This window comes from Nerophis lumbriciformis, linkage group LG05 (assembly GCF_033978685.3).
Source record: "Nerophis lumbriciformis linkage group LG05, RoL_Nlum_v2.1, whole genome shotgun sequence".
NCBI classification, from domain to species: Eukaryota; Metazoa; Chordata; class Actinopteri; order Syngnathiformes; family Syngnathidae; genus Nerophis; species Nerophis lumbriciformis.
Window position 1 is genome coordinate 7,953,165 of NC_084552.2, and position 23,336 is coordinate 7,976,500.

The window sequence follows — 23,336 nt, forward strand, 5'->3', positions numbered from 1 at the left end:
CTGATGACTTGCATTGATTGTAATCAGACAGCAGTGCTTAACGTCCACGTTTTCAAATGCAGGAGAAAAAAAGTTCCTCCTTTCTGTCTAATACCACATGAAAGTGGTTGGTTTTTGGCATCTTATATGTCCAGCTTCCATATTCGTTTTCACACACTTTAAAAGAAATACATTGGCGGCAAATTCCGTAGCTTGCTAGCTTGTTTGCGCTGGCTTTCGGAGACTCTTATTTTGAAAGCGCAGGCGCGATGGAGCGGCACTTTTATTGTGAAGACAGGAACTGTACAGTCAGTCTTTAGGCTTGTGACGGGATGTACGGTTGAAATAAAAAAGGGTCTTTTTTCCTTCACACTTTTGATTGATTGATTGAAACTTGTATTAGTAGATTGCACAGTACAGTACATATTCCGTACAATTGACCACTAAATGGTAACACCCCAATAAGTTTTTCAACTTGTTTAAGTCAGGTCATGTGACCGCCTGGCTCTGTTTGATTGGTCCAACGTCACCAGTGACTGCATCTGATTGGTGGAACGGAGTGAAACGTCACCAGTAAGGCAGGCACTTTGAAGGTCTGTCTGACAGACCAAAACAAAGAAAGCGTGCATTAACAGATCGATAAAAATTAGTAGCGAGTAGCGAGCTGAATGTAGATAAAAGTAGCGGAGTAAAAGTAGCGTTTCTTCTCTATAAATATACTCAAGTAAAAGTAAAAGTAAGTTGCATTAAAACTACTCTTAGAAGTACAATTTATCCCAAAAGTTACTCAAGTAGATGTAACGGAGTAAATGTAGCGCGTTACTACCCACCTCTGGCTATATCGAGTAAAACATGCTTGAAACTAGAATATCAAGTGTTGCAAAGCTGTGTCATCAACACTCACAAGTATAAAACTACTTTTTTAAAGTCATCATTTCTTATTTCAAGCATGAAAAAAAATCATGACTTTGACACAATTGTGTCTCATAATTAAAACAGATGACAGCCAAATGGACTTTGCTGTTTTATTTTCAATGAAACAATAGAAAACACGTACTCGTATAGTAGTGCAGTTGGCACAGTACAGTAAACTGACAGTTAATATTTAAACATTTCACATTTCAAACTGTTTTGAACAGAAATAGTTCATGCACATTCAGATAAATTCTTCAAAATTACAATAAAAAAAATGTATATATGTACATATGCGCAATAATTGACTGAAAAAGCACACACTTGGCGCGATGATGTCATGTTATCCATGGAAAAATGCATTTTTTGACCATATGATTTGCCTGAGTGGCTAGGAGACCCCGAGAGTAACAAGCGGTCGCCTTGTTGCCTTTCAATTAAGATCAATAAATTAGTATTTAGTATAAGTTTGCTGGTTTCAAGAAATGTAATGGCGAGCGCATATCATTATGTTAAGATAATGCCACTAGCATTTACTTCATTTAAGAATATTTTTCAACATATTGAGCAAAAAGGTCTCTTTTTTTTCTACCAAGAAATGTGCACTTGTTATTAGTGAGAATATACTTATTTTAAGCTATTTTTGGGTTCATTAAGGTTAGCTAATTTTACTTGTTTTGGAAAGTCTTGACAAGACCAATTTTCTTGTTCTATTGGCAGATCATTTTGCTTAGTTCAAGTAAAATACCCCTCATTTTTGTATTTTTTCTTGTTTTTGAACACTGACTTTTTGCAGTGTAGCCCTCTTTGAGTGTATGTCCTATGGCGTCACATTAATCAATCAATCTTTATTTATATAGCCCTAAATCACAAGTGTCTCAAAGGGCTGCACAAGCCACAACGACATCCTCGGTACAAAGCCCACATAAGGGCAAGGAAAAACTCACCCCAGTGGGACGTCGATGTGAATGACTATGAGAAACCTTGGAGAGGACCGCATATGTGGGTAACCCCCCCCCCCTCTAGGGGAGACCGAAAGCAATGGATGTCGAGTGGGTCTGACATAATATTGTGAGAGTCCAGTCCATAGTGGATCCAACATTAGTGCCAAAAATCCGAGCGCATAAAAACTGTTATCGCGCGCTGATTCTCCACTTCGTGCGCACGCGCCACACCCTTTTGCGCGCGCGTGGTGCCTTTTTGCGCGCGCGCGGTGCCTTTCTGTGCGCGCGCGGTGCCTTTTTGCGCGCGCGCGGTGCCTTTCTGCGCGCTCTCTGTGTACTCCTGGCATCTCTCCTCGCGCTGTCATGTTTCTTTTTGGCACTTTGGGGGCGGGTATGCTTAGACGGCCCCTTCTTTCTGATTGGTCAGGCGAATAATGCTGAAAAATGCTAAGAGCCAATCAGAAGTATAGCAGGGCGGGTCATCGTCAATATGTTTCAAGATTTACGGAGGAAGAAGTGGATAAAAACATGTCGCGCGCTGATGAAGGTTATTTCATAGCACATAAACGTAATACAAAATGTGACCCAAATAAATAATAAGACAACAAACACCATAATCACATCTTTCAGCCAGAACTGGTCCACCAGCAATAACATCCAACCATAACATTATTTTATATTTTCACTTCTTCTTGAACATTTGTTTTCTAATTTATGGAATTTCTTTTGATTCAGCCATAAAATTAATGAAATAATCTTTGAATTTTGTTTTTAAAATGTTAAAAATAGCTTTAAATAATGTATTCTGAAACAGTTTAAAATAATAAGAGAACTGACTAACACTGACCCTACACAACTATGTTGCACAATTAAGTCTTTTTTTTTTTTTTTAAGCGAAAGAGGTAATTTCAACAGGTACAGCATCCTATGTCATATCTACATGTAATAAGATTTGTAACAAGGCAAACCGTTTGTAAATTGGTCGAAAATCGAGCAAGTTATGGTAATTTAATTAGTCCATGTACCATTGACATCAATGTAATGATTGAGGCTAGATGTCCGAGGTAAGATGGCTACAACGTTGCTACGCTGGAGAATGATTGGTCATATTGTTGACTTTGGCCCTTTGGCTTTGCACGTTAAACCCATGGTCACCAACCTGGGCTTTCGTATTGACTGTGATTTTAAATTGGAGCGTCAGATTGGCACAGTGGTGAAAGCCAGCTTTTTTTATTTACGTCAGCTGGCCAAGGTTAAAAACCTTCTTTCTAGGCAACAGTTAGAGACAGTAATCCATGCCTTTATAAAGAGAGCACATTACTCCTGTTTTAGCCTCCCTCCACTGGCTGCCTGTGTCTTTTAGAGTCCATTTTAAAATGATCTTACTCGTTTTTAAATCCTTACGTGGTCTTGCCCCACCGTACCTCTCTGAGCTGCTCCACCTCTATGCCCCCACCAGGTCCCTCAGGTCAGCTGATCAGCTGATTCTGGAGGTACCCAAAACAAAGCGCAAGCTCAGAGGGGACAGAGCTTTCTCTGTTGCGGGTCCCAAACTCTGGAACGATCTCCCTCTCCATGTGAGACAGGCCCCTTCTTTGGCTATTTTTAAGACCCTTCTTAAAACCCATTTTTATTCACTGGCTTTTAACCCAGCATGAGACTTTAAACTGTTTTTAGCTTTTAACTTTTTGAACTGTTTTTAACTTTACTTTTAAACTGTTTTTATCTAACAAAACTGTTCTTAGGGTAATTTATATTTGCTTTTTAAATGTGTATTTTTATTTCTGTTTTAAATGTTATTTTTTAGTCTGTCCTTTACCTCCGTTTCTTTGTGGTGTACAGCCCTTTGTTTTTCAACTGTGCTTGTCTTAAAAGGGCTTTATAAATAAAGTTGGTATGGTATGGTATGGTATATGAAAAATGCTCAGAGCCAATCAGAAAGGAGGGGCCGTCTAAGCATACCCGCCCCCAAAGTGCCAAAAAGAAACATGACAGCGCGAGGAGAGATGTCAGGAGTACACAGAAAGCGCGCAGAAAGGCGTCGCGCGTGCGCAAAAAGGCATCGCGCAAAAAGGCACCGCGCGCGCACAGAAATGCACCGCGCAAAAAGGCACCGCGCGCGCACAGAAAGGCACCGCGCGCGCGCAAAAAGGCACCACGCGCGCGCAAAAGGGTGTCGTGCGCGCCCACGAAGTGGAGAATCAGCGCGCGATAACAGTTTTTATGCGCTTGGATTTTTGGCACTAATGTGACGCCATAATGTCCCACCTATAAAAACACCAAGGTCAATTATATTCATGTTTCAACACACTTTATTTCACTTTTTGTTCTTTTGTGTTTTTGTTAGCTGAAGAAATGAGCATAGCTAAATGTTTTTTTAATAAGATTGGAGACTTTTTCTTTATTCTCATTTCAAAACACCTCTTAAGTTGGGATCCCATACCTGCCAACTTTTGAAATCAGAAAAACCTAGTAGCCAGGGTCCAGGGGCCGCAGGCCCCGGTAGGTCCAGGACAAAGTCCTGGTGGGGGGTTCAGGCTTCGCCCCCCGACGCAAAATGATTATTAGCATTCAGACAGGTTAAAATGTTGCTAAAACCATCACTTTTCTATCAGTCACAGTGACTTTTCAAAACAAAAATATTACAGCAAAAATCATATGGGTTGATTGACATGTTTATTCTGTAAGCTAACTTCAATAGTTTGAAATTATTTTGACAGTTAATGCCAGTTATCCTGTCAACCTTTCACAAGACTTCAATTTGTTAATTGAAAGTATAAACAGTATAAACACTTTTTACAGTAAACAAATGGTAAAACAGTACTAAACAATTCCATAAAAAAAATAATTGGTGTCATTATTAACTTTCTGTCCAAGCTTGTATAATCTACTGACTTGTTCAATTGTATAAAATATTCTGTGCCTAAAATTCACATTTCTATCACAATTATCATACTGTAAACATGGTAAGCTAACTTCATTAAAATTAATAGTCCTGTCAATAGCATGGAATTACAATTCAAATTTTTTGTAAGCCTTTCAAAAGAATTCAAAATATGAAAAATTAATGAAAATTAATTTAAGCCATCAGACACTTGAAAAGTGGCACATCACATCTCTAATGTAATCATTTGAACTTTTCAACAGAAATAGCACTGCAAAAATATTAAGGACATACTTCTGTATTTTGGTAGTTATGCTGTCAACATTTAACAAGATTTCTTCAACTTGGACTTGAAAGCATAAATAGTATAAACACTTTTAACAGTATAACAGTACTAAACAATTCCAATAGATAACATTGGTGTCATTACCTTTTTGTGGCTAAAATCCGAAAAACGTTGAAAGTTTTCCACTTGTATCGCTAGCAACGGCATTAGACTTGTGTTTTTTTTGTCCCAACGTGGTCTTTTACATCGCTAATTCCTCCGTGTCCGATCGAAAAATCTTGTCTGCACAAGGTGCAATTCGCGTAGTTTTCACCCTTTTTGGAACGGATAATTATTCCCGGATAGGCTTTTGAATATTCTTTACGGAATGACTGCAGTTTTCTTTTCGGTTTAAGACTCGTTTGCGATGTTTCTCCGGCTGATTCCATGATCGTTCGCTCGTTTGGAAACAATGGCAACAGGTGCCTCGTGCTTGGCAGCGGTGCTATAAATAGCCTCGCGCATTTTAAATTAATGAAAAACCGTATTTTTTTATCACTGCAACCGTAACCCGGAATAGGTTGATGAAAACCGTACTAATTACGGGAAAACCGGAGTAGTTGGCAGGTATGGGATCCTATTATGCAAAAACCTACTTTTCTTACTTGTTGGTACACATTCTTCTGTATTTGGGATCCCCATAGGTCCCGGAATTTTAAAAACAAGGCTTGGTGGAGGTATTTAGTTACATCAATCAAAGTCCACACATTCCTGCTCAAAAAGGTTCATTATGTCTTCTTATTCATACACTCTTTCAAATGTTCTTGTAATCAGACAATATTTTGGGCAAAGGTAAAGGCTCCATCTAATAGACAAGAAGATTAGAAACTGAGTGTCCCAGCAGCCCTCAGGATTGATCAGCACCTGCACTGATGATGCAACAAGTGCACGCATACACGGGACATGGCGCTGGCTTATTAGAGATCAAACCCAAAGCCTCTTGCAAAGAAGAGGAATGTGTTCCACTTACGGGATGCCGATCTCAAAGATGTTGTTCTGGATGAGCTGCTTGCCCAGCATGATGATACTGAGCTGGATGCACAGCTCGATGAGGCAGCCTCCAGGTGCACACTGTGGGAAACACCTTGTTCAGCACCTGTGTTCAGTTGTCTCCATAGTGGACATGACCACCCCTTCTCACCTCCTCCATGCGGTAGTCGTTAAAGACGTACACGTAACGTCCAGGTCGGCCTGCAAACCTACAAAACAAAGGGAGGAAGTCAATGTGGTGTAAAAGTCTTCCATCCCAGATCCAAGTCAAGTCAAAGCACATTCTGAGCACTTTAAGGGGAATTCTGTCTATCGTTCACAATCATCATTAGACACAAGAAGACAAAAATGTGTTGCATTCTAACATGGAAACATCGTCTCCTTCTTGGTGGCTAGCAATGCAGCTAATGTTAGCAATCAGTTCTACCCAGAGGTGGGTAGAGTAGCCAGAAATTGTACTCAAGTAAGAGTACTGTTACTTTAGGGATTTATTACTCAAGTAAAAGTAAGGAGTAGTCACCCAAATATTTACTTGAGTAAAAGTCAAAAGTATGTTGTGAAAAAACTACTCAAGTACTGAGTAACTGATGAGTAACCTGTTCGTTTAATGATGACGGCAACAAATAATGCACAAAAACATAAAAATAGCAGTGAGCAAATTCAGAGCCAAGAATATCTCTTAAGCAACTAAAACAATAATATATATTAAATAATAATACATTAACATAAAAAAAAATGAAGGCAAATTGAGCCACAATAACTTAACAGCACCATAGGCTCAGTAGGCAGAGATTACAAAGGAAAATAACAAGTTAGCCTTTACGCAAACCATAAACTGATAGTTGTGGGCTGCACCTGGGAACACACTATGCACTTCTGATTGGTGTTTGTATGCATGCGTGTGTGTGTGTGTGTGTGTCTGTCTATGAAGCTACAGTGCGTTAATAAATGTCCCCACACGATGTACATTTGACAGTGATTGATAGCTGGGAAGCTAACATCAGCCTATGGTGACAGCCAAAATATCTACTAACGTTACTTACCGCCATGTGCTTCCTCAAATTTGACGTTGAGTTCATGTAAGCTTAAACTTGTTAATAATGTGACCGCCTGGCTCTGTTTGATTGGTGAAACGGAGTCAGACGTCACCAGTGACTGCATTTGATTGGTAAAACGGATTCATGCGACTTTGAAGGTCTGTCTGACACACCAAAACAAAGAAAGCGTGCATTAACAGATGGATACAAATCAGTAGCGAGTAGCGAGCTGAATGTAGATAAATGGAGCGGAGTAAAAGTAGCATTTCTTCTCTATAAATATACTCAAGTAAAAGTAAAAGTATGTTGCATTAAAACTACTCTTAGAAGTACAATTTATCCCAAAAGTTACTCAAGTAGATGTAACGGAGTGAATGTAGCGCGTTACTACCCACCTCTGGTTCTATCTCTAAATCACTTTAAAAATGCATTCAAAAAGCGTCAGCAAAACTTCATGTAGGTTGTGTAACCTGTATACATATACCTAATACATACCTGTATACATATACCTAATACATACCTGTATACATATACCTAATACCAGTGACGTGCGGTGAGGTTGATGGCTGGTGAGGCACTGACTTCATCACAGTCAGATTTACAAACATATGAACCCTAAAGAGTATCTTATTCACCATTTGATTGGCAGCAGTTAACGGGTTATGTTTAAAAGCTCATACCAGCATTCTTCCCTGCTTGGCACTCAGCATCAAGGCTTGGAATTGGGGGTTAAATCACCAAAAATTATTCCCGGGCGCGGCGCCGCTGCTGCCCACTGCTCCCCTCACCTCCCAGGGGGTGATTAAGGGATGGGTCAAATGCAGAGGACAAATTTCATTACACCTAGTGTGTGTGTGACAATCATTGCTACTTTAACTTAACTTTAACTTTACACATACAAACTGTAGCACACAAAAAAGCACATTTAATAAAAAAAAACGTTATCATGGTCTTACCTTTACTTAAAAATAAAGTCCATTCGCCGCTGTTGTGCTGGATTAATGAACCCCCTGACGGGTGTGTTATATCAACTAAAGCCCTCACTTAAACTTTCCACGTGCAAGATTGAATCTATTTAAAAAATGTAACCGAGGGTTTATAAATGTGGCCTATACTGTATGAAACTACAAAATAACAAACACGGAGGCTCCAGTTTACACGAGGACCACTTTATTTACCTTCTTTCAAAAACCTCCGATCCACTACAACATGTCATCACTTCCGCTCTTGGCGCCTTCAAAATAAGAGCTCAAGGCATATACTGTATAACAGCGCATAACAGGAACTTAACATCACAAATAGGAAAGCCCATAAAAATAGGTTACAAAAGTTATTTAATAAGAAGCCAAAAAGTGCAAAAACAATAATGTTCATGTTGGAGGAGTTGTGAATTAGGTACACCTGCAGTCTGCAGGTGTACCTAATGTTGTGGCCCTGCAGTCATTCACAACTCCTCCAACACCAACATTATTGTTTTTGCACTTTTTGGTTTCTTATGGAATAACTTTTTTAAATAGATTCAATCTTGCACGTGGAAAGTTTAAGTGTGGGCTTTAGTTGATATAACAATTCTACGGCGGGGGTGCAGGAGGCGGGGCTACTGGAGCCTCAGCCAGTGCGTCTTTTGCAGCCGTTTTATGATTGCTCAGCACAAGAAATACGTTACACACATACAGTTGTTGACAAAATACACTGTACATTATATACCTCAGCTAACTAAACTATGGAAATGTATAATATAATTCATATAGCAATACGGTCTCACTGCACAGCAGGCCAGCAGTTAGCCGAGTCCGTCCATGGTGAGGCACTGAGTGACGTGCCTCAACTGGCTGCTGTTCATCGCACGGTCTCTTCTCAGTATTTTTACGGCAAATGTGAAAATTCAGCGATTTTGAATAAAAATAATCTAAAACTGGTGAAGTTAAATGGAAAATAACTGTATAGTATAATCACTGGATACATATAACAATTTAATTAATTTTTTTTCTCTTTACATTTTTTTTCTTTCCATGATGGCCTCACCTGCCTCCCCTGACTGCACATCACTGCCTAATACATACCTGTATACATATAAAGTTAAGTTAAAGTAGCAATGATTGTCACACACACACTTGGTGTGGCGAAATTATTCTCTGCATTTGACCCATCACCCTTGATCACCTCCTGGGAGGTGAGGGGAGCAGTGAGCAGCAGCGGTGGCCGCGCCCGGGAATCATTTTTGGCGATTTAACCCCCAATTCCAAGCTTTGATGCTGAGTGCCAAGCAGGGAGGTAATGGCTCCCATTTTTATAGTCTTTGGTATGACTCGGCCGGGGTTTGAACTCACAACCTACCCATCTCAGGGCGGACACTCTAACCACTAGGCCACTGCCTAATACATACGCTATATTGCCAAAAGTATTTGGCCACCTGCCTTGACTCACATATGAAGTTGAAGTGCCATCCCATTCCTAACCCATAGGGTTCAATATGACCTTTTGCAGCTATTACAGCTTCAACTCTTCTGGGAAGGCTGTCCACAAGGTTGCGGAGTCTGTTTATAGGAATTTTCCACCGTTCTTCCAAAATTGCATTGGTGAGGACACACACTGATGTTGGTGGAGAAGGCCTGGCTCTCAGTCTACCTTCTAATTCATCCCAAAGGTGTTCTATCGAGGTCAGGTCAGGACTCTGTGCAGGCCAGTCAAGTTCATCCACACCAGACTCTGTCACCCATGTCTTTATGGACCTTGCTTTGTGCACTGGTGCACAGTCATGTTGGAAGAGGAAGGGGCCCAAACTCCGCTCCGAGTGTGAAACTCCGCAACCTTGTGGACAGCCTTCCCGGAAGCGTTGAAGCGGTAATAGCTGCAAAAGGTCATATTGAACCCTATGGGTTAGGAATGGGATGGCACTTCAACTTCATATGTGAGTCAAGGCAAGTGGGTTAGGGTTAGTGGGATTCATTTTTTTTCCTCTTATAAAAATCAGAAAGCTATCATTTATTAACACACAGAGTGATGAGCACAAAATGCCGTAGTCAGCACATTGGGTATGTATACTTGACCTCCACACCTTTAGGGCTTAGGTTTGGAGGGGTTATGAATCATTATTGGTTAATAACTGAAAAACTATAATAGACTATTAAAAAATGACAGCACAAACAATTGGGTGAAGTTTAGGGAGATTATGAAATAGTTGGGGTAATGACTCATAATAACACGTCAATTACTTGTTAATAACAAACAGCATAAAACGTTCATAACTGTTAATAAATGATTGCAGCACAAATGTTGCACAAACTATTGGGACATGTTTGTGGGGGGGTGTAATAATCCTAATTTGTTAACTTAAAAAAAATAATAGTTATACAAAAAAAATGCAGCACAAATGATTGGTGGAGATTTTGACGTATTTGAGGACTAGTAACGGATAATAACACGTTAATTACATGTTAACATAAAACAATAAATTGTTGATAACTTTAAAACCGTAATAGTTAGACCAAATACAAACAATGGGGACAGGCTTGGGAGATTTGGACATTGTTAGTAGGTTGGTTAGGAGCAACGGGCCCCATTCAGCAAGAAGTTCCTAACTTTTCCTCTTATCTTTCTTCCCAAGTGATTTCCTAAGAGGAGTCCATTCAAATTCATGACATGTTCTTAAACGGACAAATTGTTCCCACCTGCTGTTCTTAAGTTGCTGAATGCCAAATGGTTAGCGCCTGCGTGTCTATCATAATTTGCATATAAACACGCCCTTGTTTCCCCAATATATAAATGTGAACACCCTTAATTCCGTAATTTGCATCGGTAAACACCCTTAGTTCCCCATATAAGGGCACAATTCCGGTGGAAAAGCCAAACATCAAACACACGGAGAAAACACAAACAGATTACAAAAGAGAAATTCGTATTATCCCGCGGGGGAAATACATAACGTCAAAACGTAAGTTTAAGAAAGGGGGGACTGCTGAAGTAGCCCCGAAGCGGACAAATAAATGTTCGTCACTTCGGGCAAATAGGTCTACATGGTGGTGAAATATGTGCATATCATATATATTTATATACCGTATTTTTTGGACTATAAGTCGCAGTTTTTTTTCATAGTTTGGCCGGGGGTGCGACTTATACTCAGGAGCGACTTATGTGTGAAATGATGAACACATTAGCGTAAAATATCAAATAATATTATTGATCTCATTGACGTAAGAGACTAGACGTATAAGATTTCATGGGATTTAGCGATTAGGAGTGACAGATTGTTTGGTAAACGTATAGCATGTTCTATATGTTATAGTTATTTGAATGACTCTTACCATAATATGTTACGTTAACATACCAGTTGCTTATTTATGCCTCATATAACGTACACTTATTCAGCCTGTTGTTCACTATTCTTCATTTATTTTAAATTGTCTTTCAAATGTCTATTCTTGCTGTTGGCTTTTATCAAATACATTTCCCCAAAAAATGCGACTTATACTCCAGTGCGACTTATTTATGTTTTTTTTTCCTTCTTTGTTATGCATTTTCGGCCAGTGCGACTTATACTCCAAAAAAAATACTATATATATATATATATATATATATATATATATATATATATATATATATATATATATATATATATATAGATATAGATATGGATATAGATATATGATTTGAATGTAATATTAGACAATAGAAATAAGGGAACTTGCCACACTTAAGAAGAAATAGGCCACCCTAATAGTGTTCAGGAGCACTCGTAGATTTTGTTCTTACCTACGAACAAATCCCAGCTAAGAAAACATTGGTGAATACAAAAATCTCCTTAAAAACTTCGTAAGTGGGCCTAAGAACAAAATGTGTTCTTAAAGGGGAACATTATCAGCAGACCTATGTAAGCGTCAATATATACTTTGATGTTGCAGAAAAAAGACCATATATTTTTTTAACCGATTTCCGAACTCTAAATGGGTCAATTTCGGCGAATTAAACGCCTTTCTATTATTCGCTCTCGGAGCAATGACGTCACAACGTGGCGTCACATCGGGAAGCAATCCGCCATTTTCTCAAACACCGAGTCAAATCAGCTCTGTTATTTTCCGTTTTTTTCGACTGTTTTCCGTACCTTGGAGACATCATGCCTCGTCGGTGTGTTGTCGGAGGGTGTAACAACACCAACAGGGACGGATTCAAGTTGCACCAGTGGCCCAAAGATGCCAAAGTGGCAAGAAATTGGACGTTTGTTCCGCACACTTTACCGACGAAAGCTATGCTACGACAGAGATGGCAAGAATGTGTGGATATCCTGCGACACTCAAAGCAGATGCATTTCCAACCATAAAGTCAAAGAAATCTGCCGCCAGACCCCCATTGAATCTGCCGGAGTGTGTGAGCAATTCAGGGACAAAGGACCTCGGTAGCACGGCAAGCAATGGCGGCAGTTTGTTCCCGCAGACAAGCGAGCTAAACCCCCTGGATGTCTTGGCTCACACCGTCCCTTATGCCACCGAAGATGATCAAGAGAAGAATATCGACCCTAGCTTCCCTGGCCTGCTGACATCAACTCCAAAACTGGACAGATCAGCTTTCAGGAAAAGAGCGCGGATGAGGGTATGTCTACAGAATATATTCATTGATGAAAACTGGGCTGTCTGCACTCTCAAAGTGCATGTTGTTGCCAAATGTATTTCATATGCTGTAAACCTAGTTCATAGTTGTTAGTTTCCTTTAATGCCAAACAAACACATACCAATCGTTGGTTAGAAGGCGATCGCCAAATTCGTCCTCGCTTTCTCCCGTGTCGCTGGCTGTCGTGTCGTTTTCGTCGGTTTCGCTTGCATACGGTTCAAACCGATATGGCTCAATAGCTTCAGTTTCTTCTTCAATTTGGTTTTCGCTACCTGCCTCCACACTACAACCATCCGTTTCAATACATGCGTAATCTGTTGAATCGCTTAAGCCGCTGAAATCCGAGTCTGAATCCGAGCTAATGTCGATATAGCTTGCTGTTCTTTCCGCCATGTTTGTTTGTGTTGGCTTCACTATGTGACGTCACAGGAAAATGGACGGGTGTTTATAACGATGGTTAAAATCAGGCACTTTGAAGCTTTTTTTAGGGATATTGCGTGATGGGTAAAATTTTGAAAAAAACTTCGAAAAATAAAACCATTCTGAAATTGTGATAATGTTCCCCTTTAAGAACACAAAAATACAGCAATAACGATAAAACGTTACAATAATAATAATGGCCTGCTCAGTGGCCTAGTGGTTAGAGTGTCCGCCCTGAGATGGGTAGGTTGTGAGTTCAAACCCTGTCCGAGTCATACCAAAGACTATAACAATTTAAATATACAAAAAAATAAATTGCAGCACAAACAATTGGAGAACGTTTGTGGCAATTGTGATGTACTTGGGGACTGCTAATGGATAACACGTTAATTACATATTAATAACATACAACGTTGATAACTTAAAAATTGCAATAGACCAAAAACTTTTCCAAGGTGGGCTGCTGGTTATGAATCATTAAACGGTAATAAGATCACAACTATAATAGTAGTTCTGCAGCAGAAAGGTTTGGTAAAGAGTTAGGGAGGTTTTGCCAAGGTGGGCGGGGCCAACTGAGTGTGCTTGCTCTATGACCACATACCTCCCCTTGAAGAACGCCACGTAGAAGATGGGCGCGTAGGCGTTCATGAACTTCAGCAAGAAGGCCTTCAGGACCAGACGCTCCTCAAAGTTGGTCTCGGTTTTAGGAATCTCTGCAAGGCAGGAAGTCCACGTGTCACAAAGTCCAGGCAGGAGGCTCCGGCGCGTCTCGCCTACCGAGCTCGGTCAGCCACACCGCCACCGCGCCGTAGATCTCGTCCAGGATCAGGATGACCACCAGGTTGATGATGACGGCGGTGGCCGTCACCGTCACGCGCACGTTGGACTTGGTCTCCGGGTCTGGACTCATGGCCATCAGGGCCGACACGGTGATGCGGTACACGATGACGCCGAAAACTGCGGAGAAGGTCAAGCCGAACTAAGGAGGGAGAAAGAGGACTTGTGTGATCAACATGTGGAACTAAGGAGGGAGAAAGAGGACTTCTGTGATCAACATGTGGAACTAAGGAGGGAGAAAGAGGACTTCTGTGATCAACATGTGGAACTAAGGAGAGAGAAAGAGGACTTGTGTGATCAACATGTGGAACTAAGGAGAGAGAAAAAGGACTAGTGTGATCAACATGTGGAACTAAGGAGAGAGAAAGAGGACTTGTGTTATCTACATGTGGAACTAAGGAGAGAGAAAGAGGACTTGTGTGAACAACATGTGGAACTAAGGAGGGAGAAAGAGGACTTATGTGATCAACATGTGGAACTAAGGAGAGAGAAAGAGGACTAGTGTGATCAACATGTGGAACTAAGGAGGGAGAAAGAGGACTAGTGTGATCAACATGTGGAACTAAGGAGAGAGAAAGAGGACTTGTGTGATCAACATGTGGAACTAAGGAGAGAGAAAGAGGACGTGTGTGATCAACATGTGGAACTAAGGAGAGAGAAAGAGGACTTGTGTGATCAACATATGGAACTAAGGAGAGAGAAAGAGGACTTGTGTGATCAACATGTGGAACTAAGGAGAGAGAAAGAGGACTTGTGTGATCAACATGTGGAACTAAGGAGGGAGAAAGAGGACTTGTGTGATCAACATGTGGAACTAAGGAGAGAGAAAGAGGACTTGTGTGATCAACATGTGGAACTAAGGAGAGAGAAAGAGGACTAGTGTGATCAACATGTGGAACTAAGGAGAGAGAAAGAGGACTTGTGTGATCAACATGTGGAACTAAGGAGGGAGAAAGAGGACTTGTGTGATCAACATGTGGAACTAAAGAGAGAGAAAGAGGACTTGTTTGATCAACATGTGGAACTAAGGAGAGAGAAAGAGGACTTGTGTGATCAACATGTGGAACTAAGGAGAGTGAAAGAGGACTTGTGTGATCAACATGTGGAACTAAGGAGAGAGAAAGAGGACTTGTGTGATCAACATGTGGAACTAAGGAGGGAGAAAGAGGACTTGTGTGATCAACATGTGGAACTAAAGAGAGAGAAAGAGGACTTGTGTGATCAACATGTGGAACTAAGGAGAGAGAAAGAGGACTAGTGTGATCAACATGTGGAACTAAGGAGAGAGAAAGAGGACTTGTGTGATCAACATGTGGAACTAAGGAGAGAGAAAGAGGACGTGTGTGATCAACATGTGGAACTAAGGAGGGAGAAAAAGGACTTGTGTGATCAACATGTGGAACTAAGGAGAGAGAAAGAGGACTTGTGTGATCAACATGTGGAACTAAGGAGAGAGAAAGAGGACTAGTGTGATCAACATGTGGAACTAAGGAGAGAGAAAGAGGACTTGTGTGATCAACATGTGGAACTAAGGAGGGAGAAAGAGGACTTGTGTGATCAACATGTGGAACTAAGGAGAGAGAAAGAGGACTTGTGTGATCAGCATGTGGAACTAAGGAGAGAGAAAGAGGACTAGTGTGATCAACATGTGGAACTAAGGAGAGAGAAAGAGGACTTGTGTGATCAACATGTGGAACTAAGGAGAGAGAAAGAGGACTAGTGTGATCAACATGTGGAACTAAGGAGAGAGAAAGAGGACTTGTGTGATCAACATGTGGAACTAAGGAGAGAGAAAGAGGACTTGTGTGATCAACATGTGGAACTAAGGAGAGAGAAAGAGGACTAGTGTGATCAACATGTGGAACTAAGGAGAGAGAAAGAGGACTTGTGTGATCAACATGTGGAACTAAGGAGGGAGAAAGAGGACTTGTGTGATCAACATGTGGAACTATGGAGAGAGAAAGAGGACTTGTGTGATCAACATGTGGAACTAAGGAGAGAGAAAGAGGACGTGTGTGATCAACATGTGGAACTAAGGAGAGAGAAAGAGGACTAGTGTGATCAACATGTGGAACTAAGGAGAGAGAAAGAGGACTAGTGTGATCAACATGTGGAACTAAGGAGAGAGAAAGAGGACTAGTGTGATCAACATGTGGAACTAAGGAGGGAGAAAGAGGACTAGTGTGATCAACATGTGGAACTAAGGAGAGAGAAAGAGGTCTTGTGTGATCAACATGTGGAACTAAGGAGGGAGAAAGAGGACTTGTGTGATCAACATGTGGAACTAAGGAGAGAGAAAGAGGACTTGTGTGATCAACATGTTGAACTAAGGAGAGAGAAAGAGAACTTGTGTGATCAACATGTGGAACTAAGGAGAGAGAAAGAGGACTTGTGTGATCAACATGTGGAACTAAGGAGAGAGAAAGAGGACTTGTGTGATCAACATGTGGAACTAAGGAGAGAGAAATAGGACTTGTGTGATCAACATGTGGAACTAAGGAGGGAGAAAGAGGACTTGTGTGATCAACATGTGGCACTAAGGAGGGAGAAAGAGGACTTGTGTGATCAACATGTGGAACTAAGGAGAGAGAAAGAGGACTTGTGTGCTCAACATGTGGAACTAAGGAGAGAGAAAGAGGACTTGTGTGCTCAACATGTGGAACTAAGGAGAGAGAAAGAGGACTTGTGTGATCAACATGTGGAACTAAGGAGGGAGAAAGAGGACTTGTGTGATCAACATGTGGAACTAAAGAGAGAGAAAGAGGACTTGTTTGATCAACATGTGGAACTAAGGAGAGAGAAAGAGGACTTGTGTGATCAACATGTGGAACTAAGGAGAGAGAAAGAGGACTTGTGTGATCAACATGTAGAACTAAGGAGGGAGAAAAGGACTTGTGTGATCAACATGTGGAACTAAGGAGGGAGAAAGAGGACTTGTGTGATCAACATGTGGAACTAAGGAGAGAGAAAGAGGACTTGTGTGATCAATATGTGGAACTAAGGAGAGAGAAAGAGGACTAGTGTGATCAACATGTGGAACTAAGGAGAGAGAAAGAGGACTTGTGTGATCAACATGTGGAACTAAGGAGAGAGAAAGAGGACGTGTGATCAACATGTGGAACTAAGGAGGGAGAAAGAGGACTTGTGTGATCAACATGTGGAACTAAGGAGAGAGAAAGAGGACTTGTGTGATCAACATGTGGAACTAAGGAGAGAGAAAGAGGACTAGTGTGATCAACATGTGGAACTAAGGAGAGAGAAAGAGGACTTGTGTGATCAACATGTGGAACTAAGGAGGGAGAAAGAGGACTTGTGTGATCAACATGTGGAACTAAGGAGAGAGAAAGAGGACTTGTGTGATCAACATGTGGAACTAAGGAGAGAGAAAGAGGACTAGTGTGATCAACATGTGGAACTAAGGAGAGAGAAAGAGGACTTGTGTGATCAACATGTGGAACTAAGGAGAGAGAAAGAGGACTTGTGTGATCAACATGTGGAACTAAGGAGAGAGAAAGAGGACTTGTGTGATCAACATGTGGAACTAAGGAGAGAGAAAGAGGACTTGTTTGATCAACATGTGGAACTAAGGAGAGAGAAAGAGGACTTGTGTGATCAACATGTGGAACTAAGGAGAGAGAAAGAGGACTTGTGTGATCAACATGTGGAACTAAGGAGAGAGAAAGAGGACTAGTGTGATCAACATGTGGAACTAAGGAGAGAGAAAGAGGACTTGTGTGATCAACATGTGGAACTAAGAAGAGAGAAAGAGGACTTGTGTGATCAACATGTGGAACTAAGGAGAGAGAAAGAGGACTAGTGTGATCAACATGTGGAACTAAGGAGAGAGAAAGAGGACTTGTGTGATCAACATGTGGAACTAAGGAGAGAGAAAGAGGACTTGTGTGATTAACATGTGGAACTAAGGAGGGAGAAAGAGGACTTGTTTTCAACATGTGGAACTAAGGAGAGAGAAAGAGGACTTGTGTGATCAACATGTGGAACTAAGGAGAGAGAAAGAGGACTTGTGTGATCAACATGTGGAACTAAGGAGAGAGAAAGAGGACTTGTTTGATCAACATGTGGAACTAAGGAGAGAGAAAGAGGACTTGTGTGATCAACATGTGGAACTAAGGAGAGAGAAAGAGGACTAGTGTGATCAACATGTGGAACTAAGGAGAGAGAAAGAGGACTTGTGTGATCAACATGTGGAACTAAGGAGAGAGAAAGAGGACTTGTGTGATCAACATGTGGAACTAAGGAGGGAGAAAGAGGACTTGTGTGATCAACATGTGGAACTAAGGAGGGAGAAAGAGGACTTGTGTGGTCAACATGTGGAACTAAGGAGAGAGAAAGAGGACTTGTGTGATCAACATGTGGAACTAAGGAGGGAGAAAGAGGACTTGTGTGATCAACATGTGGAACTAAGGAGAGAGAAAGAGGACTTGTGTGATCAACATGTGGAACTAAGGAGAGAGAAAGAGGACTAGTGTGATCAACATGTGGAACTAAGAAGAGAGAAAGAGGACTTGTGTGATCAACATGTGGAACTAAGGAGAGAGAAAGAGGACTAGTATGATCAACATGTGGAACTAAGGAGAGAGAAAGAGGACTTGTGTGATCAACATGTGGAACTAAGGAGAGAGAAAGAGGACTAGTGTGATCAACATGTGGAACTAAGGAGAGAGAAAGAGGACTTGTGTGATCAACATGTGGAACTAAGGAGGGAGAAAGAGGACTTGTGTGATCAACATGTGGAACTAAGGAGAGAGAAAGAGGACTTGTGTGATCAACATGTGGAACTAAGGAGAGAGAAAGAGGACTAGTGTGATCAACATGTGGAACTAAGCAGAGAGAAAGAGGACTTGTGTGATCAACATGTGGAACTAAGGAGAGAGAAAGAGGACTAGTGTGATCAACATGTGGAACTAAGGAGAGAGAAAGAGGACTTGTGTGATCAACATGTGGAACTAAGGAGAGAGAAAGAGGACTAGTGTGATCAACATGTGGAACTAAGGAGAGAGAAAGAGGACTAGTGTGATCAACATGTGGAACTAAGGAGAGAGAAAGAGGACTAGTGTGATCAACATGTGGAACTAAGGAGAGAGAAAGAGGACTAGTGTGATCAACATGTGGAACTAAGGAGAGAGAAAGAGGACTTGTGTGATCAACATGTGGAACTAAGGAGAGAGAAAGAGGACTTGTGTAATTAACATGTGGAACTAAGGAGAGAGAAAGAGGACTAGTGTGATCAACATGTGGAACTAAGGAGAGAGAAAGAGGACTAGTGTGATCAACATGTGGAACTAAGGAGAGAGAAAGAGGACTTGTGTGATCAACATGTGGAACTAAGGAGAGAGAAAGAGGACTTGTGTGATCAACATGTGGAACTAAGGAGAGAGAAAGAGGACTAGTGTGATCAACATGTGGAACTAAGGAGGGAGAAAGAGGACTAGTGTGATCAACATGTGGAACTAAGGAGAGAGAAAGAGGTCTTGTGTGATCAACATGTGGAACTAAGGAGGGAGAAAGAGGACTTGTGTGATCAACATGTGGAACTAAGGAGAGAGAAAGAGGACTTGTGTGATCAACATGTTGAACTAAGGAGAGAGAAAGAGAACTTGTGTGATCAACATGTGGAACTAAGGAGAGAGAAAGAGGACTTGTGTGATCAACATGTGGAACTAAGGAGAGAGAAAGAGGACTTGTGTGATCAACATGTGGAACTAAGGAGAGAGAAATAGGACTTGTGTGATCAACATGTGGAACTAAGGAGGGAGAAAGAGGACTTGTGTGATCAACATGTGGCACTAAGGAGGGAGAAAGAGGACTTGTGTGATCAACATGTGGAACTAAGGAGAGAGAAAGAGGACTTGTGTGCTCAACATGTGGAACTAAGGAGAGAGAAAGAGGACTTGTGTGCTCAACATGTGGAACTAAGGAGAGAGAAAGAGGACTTGTGTGATCAACATGTGGAACTAAGGAGGGAGAAAGAGGACTTGTGTGATCAACATGTGGAACTAAAGAGAGAGAAAGAGGACTTGTTTGATCAACATGTGGAACTAAGGAGAGAGAAAGAGGACTTGTGTGATCAACATGTGGAACTAAGGAGAGAGAAAGAGGACTTGTGTGATCAACATGTAGAACTAAGGAGGGAGAAAAGGACTTGTGTGATCAACATGTGGAACTAAGGAGGGAGAAAGAGGACTTGTGTGATCAACATGTGGAACTAAGGAGAGAGAAAGAGGACTTGTGTGATCAATATGTGGAACTAAGGAGAGAGAAAGAGGACTAGTGTGATCAACATGTGGAACTAAGGAGAGAGAAAGAGGACTTGTGTGATCAACATGTGGAACTAAGGAGAGAGAAAGAGGACGTGTGTGATCAACATGTGGAACTAAGGAGGGAGAAAGAGGACTTGTGTGATCAACATGTGGAACTAAGGAGAGAGAAAGAGGACTTGTGTGATCAACATGTGGAACTAAGGAGAGAGAAAGAGGACTAGTGTGATCAACATGTGGAACTAAGGAGAGAGAAAGAGGACTTGTGTGATCAACATGTGGAACTAAGGAGGGAGAAAGAGGACTTGTGTGATCAACATGTGGAACTAAGGAGAGAGAAAGAGGACTTGTGTGATCAACATGTGGAACTAAGGAGAGAGAAAGAGGACTAGTGTGATCAACATGTGGAACTAAGGAGAGAGAAAGAGGACTTGTGTGATCAACATGTGGAACTAAGGAGAGAGAAAGAGGACTTGTGTGATCAACATGTGGAACTAAGGAGAGAGAAAGAGGACTTGTGTGATCAACATGTGGAACTAAGGAGAGAGAAAGAGGACTTGTTTGATCAACATGTGGAACTAAGGAGAGAGAAAGAGGACTTGTGTGATCAACATGTGGAACTAAGGAGAGAGAAAGAGGACTTGTGTGATCAACATGTGGAACTAAGGAGAGAGAAAGAGGACTAGTGTGATCAACATGTGGAACTAAGGAGAGAGAAAGAGGACTTGTGTGATCAACATGTGGAACTAAGAAGAGAGAAAGAGGACTTGTGTGATCAACATGTGGAACTAAGGAGAGAGAAAGAGGACTAGTGTGATCAACATGTGGAACTAAGGAGAGAGAAAGAGGACTTGTGTGATCAACATGTGGAACTAAGGAGAGAGAAAGAGGACTTGTGTGATTAACATGTGGAACTAAGGAGGGAGAAAGAGGACTTGTGTTCAACATGTGGAACTAAGGAGAGAGAAAGAGGACTTGTGTGATCAACATGTGGAACTAAGGAGAGAGAAAGAGGACTTGTGTGATCAACATGTGGAACTAAGGAGAGAGAAAGAGGACTTGTTTGATCAACATGTGGAACTAAGGAGAGAGAAAGAGGACTTGTGTGATCAACATGTGGAACTAAGGAGAGAGAAAGAGGACTAGTGTGATCAACATGTGGAACTAAGGAGAGAGAAAGAGGACTTGTGTGATCAACATGTGGAACTAAGGAGAGAGAAAGAGGACTTGTGTGATCAACATGTGGAACTAAGGAGGGAGAAAGAGGACTTGTGTGATCAACATGTGGAACTAAGGAGGGAGAAAGAGGACTTGTGTGGTCAACATGTGGAACTAAGGAGAGAGAAAGAGGACTTGTGTGATCAACATGTGGAACTAAGGAGGGAGAAAGAGGACTTGTGTGATCAACATGTGGAACTAAGGAGAGAGAAAGAGGACTTGTGTGATCAACATGTGGAACTAAGGAGAGAGAAAGAGGACTAGTGTGATCAACATGTGGAACTAAGAAGAGAGAAAGAGGACTTGTGTGATCAACATGTGGAACTAAGGAGAGAGAAAGAGGACTAGTATGATCAACATGTGGAACTAAGGAGAGAGAAAGAGGACTTGTGTGATCAACATGTGGAACTAAGGAGAGAGAAAGAGGACTAGTGTGATCAACATGTGGAACTAAGGAGAGAGAAAGAGGACTTGTGTGATCAACATGTGGAACTAAGGAGGGAGAAAGAGGACTTGTGTGATCAACATGTGGAACTAAGGAGAGAGAAAGAGGACTTGTGTGATCAACATGTGGAACTAAGGAGAGAGAAAGAGGACTAGTGTGATCAACATGTGGAACTAAGCAGAGAGAAAGAGGACTTGTGTGATCAACATGTGGAACTAAGGAGAGAGAAAGAGGACTAGTGTGATCAACATGTGGAACTAAGGAGAGAGAAAGAGGACTTGTGTGATCAACATGTGGAACTAAGGAGAGAGAAAGAGGACTAGTGTGATCAACATGTGGAACTAAGGAGAGAGAAAGAGGACTAGTGTGATCAACATGTGGAACTAAGGAGAGAGAAAGAGGACTAGTGTGATCAACATGTGGAACTAAGGAGAGAGAAAGAGGACTAGTGTGATCAACATGTGGAACTAAGGAGAGAGAAAGAGGACTTGTGTGATCAACATGTGGAACTAAGGAGAGAGAAAGAGGACTTGTGTAATTAACATGTGGAACTAAGGAGAGAGAAAGAGGACTAGTGTGATCAACATGTGGAACTAAGGAGAGAGAAAGAGGACTTGTGTGATCAACATGTGGAACTAAGGAGAGAGAAAGAGGACTAGTGTGATCAACATGTGGAACTAAGGAGAGAGAAAGAGGACTTGTGTGATCAACATGTGGAACTAAGGAGAGAGAAAGAGGACTTGTGTGATCAACATGTGGAACTAAGGAGAGAGAAAGAGGACTTGTGTGATCAACATGTGGAACTAAGGAGAGAGAAAGAGGACTTGTGTGATCAACATGTGGAACTAAGGAGGGAGAAAGAGGACTTGTGTGATCAACATGTGGCACTAAGGAGGGAGAAAGAGGACTTGTGTGATCAACATGTGGAACTAAGGAGAGAGAAAGAGGACTTGTGTGATCAACATGTGGAACTAAACAGAGAGAAAGAGGACTTGTTTGATCAACATGTGGAACTAAGGAGAGAGAAAGAGGGCTTGTGTGATCAACATGTGGAACTAAGGAGAGAGAAAGAGGACTTGTGTGATCAACATGTGGAACTAAGGAGGGAGAAAGAGGACTTGTGTGATCAACATGTGGAACTAAGGAGAGAGAAAGAGGACTTGTGTGATCAACATGTGGAACTAAGGAGGGAGAAAGAGGACTTGTGTGATCAACATGTGGAACTAAGGAGAGAGAAAGAGGACTTGTGTGATCAACATGTGGAACTAAGGAGAGAGAAAGAGGACTTGTGTGATCAACATGTGGAACTAAGGAGAGAGAAAGAGGACTAGTGTGATCAACATGTGGAACTAAGGAGGGAGAAAGAGGAATTGTGTGATCAACATGTGGAACTAAGGAGGGAGAAAGAGGACTTGTGTGATCAACATGTGGAACTAAGGAGAGAGAAAGAGGACTTGTGTGAT

General features: G+C 41.4%; 1 protein-coding gene across 2 annotated transcripts in view; it reads right to left on the reverse strand.

Annotated features, from left to right (window-relative positions):
- ano2b (anoctamin 2b) overlaps positions 1 to 23,336 on the reverse strand; it is a 169,034-nt gene that overhangs the window by 27,120 nt on the left and 118,578 nt on the right. For both annotated transcript variants that reach the window (XM_061961336.2, XM_061961337.2), the window contains 4 exons: positions 13,873 to 14,074; positions 13,697 to 13,808; positions 6,186 to 6,243; positions 6,015 to 6,115 (listed from right to left, as the gene is read on the reverse strand). In XM_061961336.2, the coding sequence (XP_061817320.1) occupies positions 6,015 to 6,115; positions 6,186 to 6,243; positions 13,697 to 13,808; positions 13,873 to 14,074 (473 nt within the window). The remainder of the gene's footprint in view (positions 1 to 6,014; positions 6,116 to 6,185; positions 6,244 to 13,696; positions 13,809 to 13,872; positions 14,075 to 23,336) is intronic.